Here is a 9,119-nt window from a genome sequence, read left to right on the forward strand (position 1 = left end):
TGTAATAATGGATGAGAGCAACAGAAGGGCTGTTGCTCTCATCCATTATTACATTTGATGGATAACTAAAAGCGTATAGTTAGGGACAAAACTGTTTGTTTCCCATCATGGCATGTTTCAACAGGCTTTTCAAACTGATAAAATCACCTTTAAAAAAAAAGAAAAGTCATCTCGATAGGCCATCGGCTCAATATCCTGAAAGCATCGAGCGATTTCTCCAACATACAGATCTTAATCTTTCATTTCTCTTAAAAGCACTATTTCTACTTAAATAACCTACTCTCAATTATTATTATTTGCAGTGCTTCCTCCAGTGACGTAGCTTCATTCCCCAGTTCCTCAGCTGGTGAATGATGAAATCTATAACTTCCTTCGAGGACAGTGTGCTGGGTGTGTTTAAGCGTGAGCATTCTGGGCAGCCAAATTGAGAATTTCTGACATTTATTCCATGGTTAATCTCCAGTGACCTTAGCATGTCGTTGATTCTTATTCAATTTTTGCAAGCATATACACGTAGCTCCTTATGACACATGCGCCAAGTATTTAACAAACAAACAACAACTTCTACGTGCAGACGACTCATCTTACTTATTTACCCACAGCCACAAATTACACCTCTCTCTCACACTTAAGACTTAAAGATCCTGTTCCCGCACGTTGTTAAGTTATAGCCAAGAAATACATTTTGTTTCATATTTTTTGTTTCATCACAGGATCTCCATACTGTCTACATCTCATTTACATTATCAGTTTGTTGTGCATGCTGTTTGAAATCTTGCTTGTTGTTTAAATTTAAAATGTACAGTACTTAGTTAAGCAGCAGTAAGTACATGCAGCATGTGTTGTATTTAGATAAACTTGTAAAAATGGGTAACTATCCTTTAAAAACATCTTTAAAAGGGAAATATGCCATGAATAATGTAAGTTTGGAAAGCTGGGCAAACTTAAAGCAGCTGTAGGTAGATTTTTTATAAATGTACATGTTTTATAACATGGCTTGAACATAAATTAGTAATTTAACATGACAGAATATCGCAACACATTATTGATAATTAACAGTGTTTGCTTTCAAGTAAAAATCTGTGTCTTACAACTGCCTGTCCAACACACATGCATGTCCAATACTCTTCCATTCTACCTGTAAACTCCAGAGAGAAAGCACAAAATATTAACTTGGTGCCACACATGTTAGTAACAACTGACTTGAGCTGGCGAGGTTGTGCAGTGTTGACAGAATCTCCTAAGCTGTGTCAGACATACAGATTGTAGTAATACTGAACACCTCATATAAACTCAAGAGTCATGAAGACTGTTCGAACACTCACCAATGCTGTGAGGGCAAATCTTTGGCCAGGGACACTGGTTGGGCTGCCAGGGAGTTTGTGGGGCCTCCCAGAATACACCAGGATCTCTGGTCCAGGTGGCCACGCCGCAACGACTGATGTAGAAGCCTCCCTCTCTCAAACTGACAGAATAAAGAGATAATTAGGAAATACACCTTAGTAATTGACACTTTTGATGGGTTATACTATTACAATTTGTTAATGTTCAGAGACACACTCATATTTTGCACAGTGGAGAAACAAAATTATGTTAAATTGCCTTGAAATGCATACTACATTTGAGACCGCTGTGACGTTAATGCTCAATTGTTGTCAGAGAGGTTTTAATTAAACCTTCAGGCCAATTTTGAGTGCTGTTGCGCAAAAATCAATTCAAGTGTGTTTGAGAGCATACTTGTGAATACTGAGATGACACATGCAACACGCAAAGGAAAAAATACTTCAGCAAAGAGGAACCACGGTCACAAGTTGACCATCTCTCCCACCCAGTGAAACACACTTTACAGAGTGTATTGCACAACGCTTGAAACTGCAGCCACTGAATGTCACTGACACCACTGACAGTTGCCCCAGAAAACAGGACAAGATGAACTGGCTTTCAATCTTTTTACCGCTTAAGTATACTGCAGTCAAATTTAAACTATGATAGTTTCTTGCCTGTTGCTAAGTTGGTAGGGCTGTCTGCCCGGGATGAGAGTCTCTGTGAGGTTGGCACTAGGCTTGTTTCCAGGTCCAGCAAACACAAACGCATCTAGAGGTTGTATCTGGCTCAGCTGACTGCCCACTGGAAAGTCTGTAGTTCTGCCGCTGTAAATGGCTACTGCCCCTGACTCATCTCCTGAAAAGAAATCAAAACAGGAACAAAGAATTCACAATTAAAACGTGAAAGTCGAAAAGGGAAAATCGACAATCTGAATCATATTAACTTGAATAGTCTGGGTAAGACCATGTCAACCCGCATCACACTGACCTTTCATAAAGCTCTTCTCTACAAGCATGGAGATCAAGCCATTCCTGGAATCCGCATTCACATCCAAACTCACACTGACTATGTCTGTTTTCCCATCCAGCACCACCAGCACCAGCGGACCTGCAGCTGGGGCTTCAGTTAGCTCCACAAACCCGTCCACCTGCCCTCCTCCCAGCTTCAGCTCAGTAATGACAGGGATGGTCGCCGGAGCAGCAGGCGTGGTGCAGTTGTTCCTCTGGCCCGGAGAGGGTGAGGACACCTGAAAGCCCCAGCGATCTTCGGAAAGCAAGCACCTCTCAATCGACTCATCCCCCTCAAGTGCAGTTTCATCTTCGACAAAGGCTGGCTCTCCAGGTGTCAAAGTCTCAGCGAGGAACTCTGCACCCCCAGTGCGGCGAGTCATGTAAACGACAGCGTCCACCAGCCCGAGGGCAGTGACGTTCATTCTCTCGCTGTAGCGGGCAGCAGATGTGTGGTAGAGGACAACGGCGTCTGGGCCGTTTTGGACTGTGTTTGGAGGCAGAAGGATGGCCGGTTTGGGCAGCATGTCCACCGAGCCCACCAAGAAGAAGCCTCTGTCGTCTGTGCTGTGACCTTTGAGATCCAACACCTTGTAAGCTATATTTCCATTTCCGTTGTAGAACACGAGGGTGTAGCCTTCCAGCGAGGCCCGTTGTCCACTGGTGTGATACAGCTCCACAAACTCAGTGGTGTCCAGTCTCGGGTTGTCGGCGTTGATCTCGCTGATGATGAGACAGGGTTCACCACTAACTATCACCACCACCAGGCAGAGGCACGCCAAATAGACCAAACTGACCACCATGATTTATAGCCTCTCCAAAATGTCTGTGCAGCTTCTGCAAAAAAAAAGAGAAGAAAAGAAAAAAAGACCACCAGTTGCATTTCTCATTAGTAACCGCCTACAGTAATCCTGTTTACTCAACTCAGCCACTGTAAGCAAAGGAGGAGAAAAACAGTAATTTTATTGAAAAGAACAATATCTAAACCACAGAAAACTACTGTGTGTTCACAACACTCTGATCAAACCGTATGCTTACACTTACAGACCAGACTCCCTAGAGGCAAAACCTCGTAATATCATGAATGAGTCTTCTATGAGTCTATTTTTTGTTCATGGTGACATTGGGAATGCACGTCTTCTGCATGAGTCATGTAACATTGCGAAACACACTGGCAAGCAGACGGAAACTTTGCATGAAAACGGTGAGATGCTTCAGCTGTGGACAAAAAGAAACCAATTCTCACGACATGGACAGATAATCTAAAACAGGTCAGATATAGTTTTTCCCCCCGAAGGATTACATTAAACATATGATGCCATTTGCTTTTCCTATTTCATCCCTAAATCACATTCTATCACAATTGCAATTAATGTGGTCAACAAACTACAATTAACTTAAATATGGTACGCTGTATACTATGGGAATGAATGCACTTTTATTGAGCAATTGGGATATGTGGTTTTGTATTCTTTTCTTTTCTATCCTACTCTATTCATAGTTTAAAAGGACAGCTATAAAATGTTTCTTAAAGAGGCTACATTAGTTTGCACGACACTGTGGGAAAAAACATGTTGGGACAAAAAAATAAAAGGCGTTTTTTAAAGATAAAGAGAGTTCAGCTCTGGCCTGAAATTATCTCCCATCTCACGACAGTTATTCCAGTCACGGTTGAGCTGCTATGCATGCATCTTTCCGTCGAGAAAAAAAAAGCCTGTCAATCTAGTTTCTCTCAGTGCCACACAAGGTCCTAAAACACGTCGTGACTTACCGTGTTTTCTCGCTGCTTGTCGGCCAGGTGTCGCTTGTTGCACCGTCGAAAGCTCTCCGTTAATTTGTTGTTTTTAAAAAGCGTCGCAGATAATATCGTTAAAGTTTGTTTTCTGCCCTCCGCCGCTCCCTTCATTCACAAAGCAGCACTTTCTCCCCCCGGACTGTGGGCGGTCAGACTGACTGAGGGGGATGATGCCTGCCAGGGAAGCGCTTTTCTTTTTTTCTTCTTCTCCTTTTCTTTTTTTCTTCTTCCTACGGCTCAGTAAACCTTTCAGCCATCCACAGCTGAAGATGCAACGCAAACGTAATGCTTAAAAGGCGTAATGCGTTTAAAAACTGTGCTCACCGTATCCTACTTTATGGAAAATGTATTTTTTTACTGTCAAAATGCGTTCATTGATAATATTTGGTCATGAAAATAGTGGCTACTCGTTTAATTCATTCCAAGAAGCCTCGCAAAGACCTGAAGGGGGCCCCTGACCCCACTTTGTAAAATAGGGGAGAGCCGGGTCAATTGAAACACTTAACATCAGTTCAGCTTCCGTCTTAGCGGCTTTCAGGTCAGACAGGTTACTTTTCCTACAATATTATTTTCAAGGTTCCTCTTACCCGACTTTCTATAAATATACACATCTAGGCCCTAAAATGTACCCCAAACTCCTGTATTGTATGTACTTTTCAGAGCAAAACTACCTATAAGAATGACTGTTTGAAATGCCATGAACAAAAAGTTCATGATTAGAAACTCACCCAAGAACCACAGCACCTTTATTTTACACATTTAGTTTTCATATAATTTAATACAATGATAACCCAGATAAAAGTAATACTGGGTAAAGGACATGTTCATACATTTTCAATAGTCAGGAGCAAAAATGAACATTGAAACAGTTTTTTCTTGTCATAATCATTAATCCCCTTCATACTGGATGGGGGACAAAATCCTCCCACTGTGCAAAAATGTATTTAAAAGTTGATCTGAAGCTAATTATGAAGCTTTGGTCATCCAAATGAGTCAAATAAAGTAGATATCTCTCAATATTAGTGTTTTTAGTACCAATTGAGGGTTCGCCTTTTGTAAATATACTTCCTCCACAGCAAAACAGGGAAACACTGTTTGAAGAGGGAATTTGATGCTAAAAAGACTGTAAATGTGGCAGATATCTGCTTCATATGACTGACTCAGACTGCTGAAGCCTCATATAGCCTAAGCTTCAGATAAAAATGCATTTTAGATACATTTTTGTGCAGAATGATTATTTGGACACACTGTGGATTTTAGTCCTCATCCCTTGAAAGAACCTTTTTTAATAGCCAGTATTAAAACCTCTTTCATTGTTCTGGGCACCTACCTGTAGTTTCAAGAGAGATATGGAAAGCTATGAATCTATCTTTTAAGTGTGATAATATCACTATAAACTCACTGTTGAATCCTTACAAGAGAATGACTGCATTTGAATATTATGATTTTTATCAAGGCATGTTAAGCTTAGGCTTTGCAGTTACCTGAATATATATATATATATATATATATATATATATATATATATATATATATATATATATATATATATATATATATATATATATATATATATATATATATATATATATATATATATATATATAGTGCATTTGCTAATTACAGTTTATTTACTTTTTCTCATACGCTTACACATTTCCTGGAAGACGGCTCTTATCTGGAGGGATTTATGCCTCTCTGGAGAATGAGAAGAATGTGTAACAAACGTTTCAATACATTAAAAACTGTCTAAATTGACCACAACAAAGGCGGTTTCAGGGACATGTTGTACAGTATTGCTTAGTTGCAATGCTTAAGTTTCATTTTTGGTCTCTGTGGAACTTATGAACTAGATTTCACTCTATTTAACATTTAAGGGAACATGAAAGTATTTGTGTATTTGTTTCAATGCTTTGTAATAAAAAAACCCCATTAACATTAGAATAAAAGTAAAGTTTGACCATATCATCATACATATCAAACATCATATAGAAGTACATGATCATACTATATATACTGTTATTTATAGTATGTGTATCTCAAGTGACCAATGACACTTATTCAACTAAAAGCCTTTTCTAAAGTCCAGAGTCTGTGCCCATACATCAAGTATAGGCAAACATGTTCAATGATTATTTAAGTCCATTTGTAGCATCTTACAAGTTATTTAGATATCGACATTAATGTATATAGAAACTAAAATGAAAAAGTATGATAGACACAGTTCCTCTATTGTGGAAAAGCATCAGAAAAAAGAGATGTGATTTAGTACATGAAAGGAACTGAAAATGTTGCACTTTATGGTTTATGGTTATGGTAGTAAAATTCTGGCAGCGAAGTTTGCAGACGAGTACCGTCAAATTACAGTTAACACACAATTAGGTTTGCATCAAAATTATTATTGTTGTTGATAAATGTGGATTAAAACATTGGAAAACAGACTGGCCTTTGTGCTAATTTACATGCATTTCTTCATTCTCATGAACAGGTCAAATTCTGTAAGATATTACCTCACAAATTATGTAAAATGATATTTGAATCCATGCTAATACAATAAATTGCCATTATAAAACACACATACTATTTTAAAGGTAAATCTTTACATTACTGCTAATATCTGTAAATTCACAGGCATTTCATTGTTTTATGGAAAAATGGAAAAGTCTGTAAAATAATTCAGAACATTTTAAAGTGTACATGTTCACTATTGTATCTTTATAAGGATAACCTGTTGGTTTTTTAGTTGGATCTTTACTTTTTTTCAATCATAAAAGTCCAAGATTGGTTTCAGAATTGGATATTTCTGTGAGTTTTTGAGCTCAGATAATAACCCGGACACATCTTAAGAATTCTCTAGAGAGACAATTTATGACTGAAGCAGTTCGTTACTGAATTTGAAGAAAAAGACAACTTTATCAAGCAACTTACTCCTATTTACAGTGGAGTGTGGGAGTAATCTTTAAGAGCTCTAAAGTGATTGGATGATTAATCACATACATGCTCTGAGCAGGAGTATTAGATATTTATTATTTGAATTTTAGGACTTGAAATAAAATGTACATTCATATTTCGATTAATATTTACAGTCTTTAAATACCACCACTTTATATACCACCATGTAGATGATGAGAATATCTTAAAAAACAGCCCATATTTTCATTAGTCCTTTTATACTGAGGTCATCATGCCGATCTTCGCATGAGATTAGCTTTTCTATAGCACAGGAACTTTCAATATGTACTTGCTAAAGGGAAGTGAAGACAGTGGAAGCTGAGGTGCGAATGAGTCAACTTTTCAAAGCTTATCAGATTTCAGCTTTCAGCAGCATCTGAATACAGGCATCTCTGTTATTTTGCCACTCATAGAATCTAGTTGGGTTTGTCTAACCTTGGTAATATAACAAAGAGGGCCTTTTATCAAATGTTGTGTGACAAAGGCCTTCAATGCATCTTAGCACCACAAGATGGCTCTATAAGCATTGGAGTGTGTTTGAGCTGATGTATTGTGGGCCTGGAGACCAAATTAAGCTGGGGAAAATAAACAAAGATGCATGTAATAAGTGAGTGTCCTTGAGGTGGAACTATTTGTACTGTAGGAGATTCTGATGCAAGTCTGCACAGAAAAGGCCTGTCTCTGATATCCTGTGTGGTGTATGCTGCTTTTTGTGTGGTGCTATTGGATAGAGCTGGTTATATTTTGACACAGAAAAAAAGGTCAAACTGAAATGTTAATGAATGATGTAAGCATTTTGTTTATGGTGTGTTCATGATGTTAGCACTGTGGCACGAGTGGGTATTTCAAAACTTCAATTGGATTCCTGTCCAAACGCCGCTCGCTTTTCAAGAGTCAACAACTCGATGACAAGGTGCATCTAATTCGTTTGGCTTGTTTGGTTTTGATGACTCACTACTTCACTGTCGTTGCTTCTGATTCATCACTGGTCCCTGACTGCCGTAGTGGAAAATCCTCACCCCTGCAGATAATATGGAAAAATGGAACGCTCAGAGTAAGGTCAACTTAATTAACTTGAAGATTTAATATAGGCCCATCTGTCCACCAGAATCATTAGTAAGTGAATTGCAGTTTCATTTAATACTTGGAGAAGTAACTGAGGAGAAGGGGAATTGACCCCAACCTCAGCTGACAGACTATTAATCAACAGTGACATAGCTTTATTATGGCATTTCAGTGTAATTCATCAAATTAAGTGAATTCTGTCAGGTTTTTTGCCTCTTAAGTATTCTATCTCAAAGTAGTTGGTTACCTAGTTCATGACAAATGTACAGCTATACACCTTTACAGACCCTGCACTTATTATTCCTCATATTTCAGGAAAAGACAAACCTGCTCTGCACGCCAGCAGTGCGAAAGGGGGCCCAACTCAGCATAATAAAGCAGGATACACGTTATTTCGAATGTGCTGTCATGTCATTTATTTGATCACAGGAGAAAGTGTGACAGCTATTGGATGCAAGTGTTGAGTCATTTTGTTGGAAGAGAAGACAGCCAGCGTCGTCCCCTGACTGAATCATAAGATGGATTTCAGAAACAGCAGCAGAGGATATATATCCCCCCATGTGGAGTATGGTACCAACTCAAATACTGGAGCAGGAATGGTCAAATAAAACCACAGGACATCTTGACTCTAGAGTTCACATTGAAGACCACCTACAGTCTCAAATCTGAGAATATTATACTGCTAATATTAAAATGTCTCCACTCACACTGAAACATTTTGTGGTATCTAGATTGACTGACCTCAGGGAATTTTGTCTTTTTCATACAGTATATCCATGCCACAAATAAAGAATACAAATCACTGATTCCATACATTTCTTTTAGAGGTTCTTTGGGGAGAAATGTATTTTCCTTGTGAAATCCTTTTAGACCTCTCAAGTTCAAGTTCAAAGTTCAAATGCATAGCTCCCACACCAGCTAGTTTAAATGAGGACATCGATTTTACACCTAAATTCATGCGGAGCACCACTTAT

General features: G+C 38.6%; 1 protein-coding gene across 1 annotated transcript; it reads right to left on the reverse strand.

Moving 5' to 3' along the window:
- Positions 1-2,451: 2,451 nt before the first annotated feature.
- On the reverse strand, positions 2,452-4,241 carry LOC134003851 (uncharacterized). The gene is made up of 3 exons (XM_062443203.1): positions 4,105-4,241; positions 2,532-3,170; positions 2,452-2,488 (listed from the first exon to the last, which is right to left on the reverse strand). Exons 2-3 carry the CDS (start codon positions 3,134-3,136, stop codon positions 2,452-2,454), a joined length of 642 nt encoding a protein of 213 aa, XP_062299187.1. The 5' UTR covers positions 3,137-3,170; positions 4,105-4,241.
- Positions 4,242-9,119: the final 4,878 nt, after the last annotated feature.

Source organism: Scomber scombrus, chromosome 21 (assembly GCF_963691925.1).
Source record: "Scomber scombrus chromosome 21, fScoSco1.1, whole genome shotgun sequence".
Taxonomy (NCBI): domain Eukaryota; kingdom Metazoa; phylum Chordata; class Actinopteri; order Scombriformes; family Scombridae; genus Scomber; species Scomber scombrus.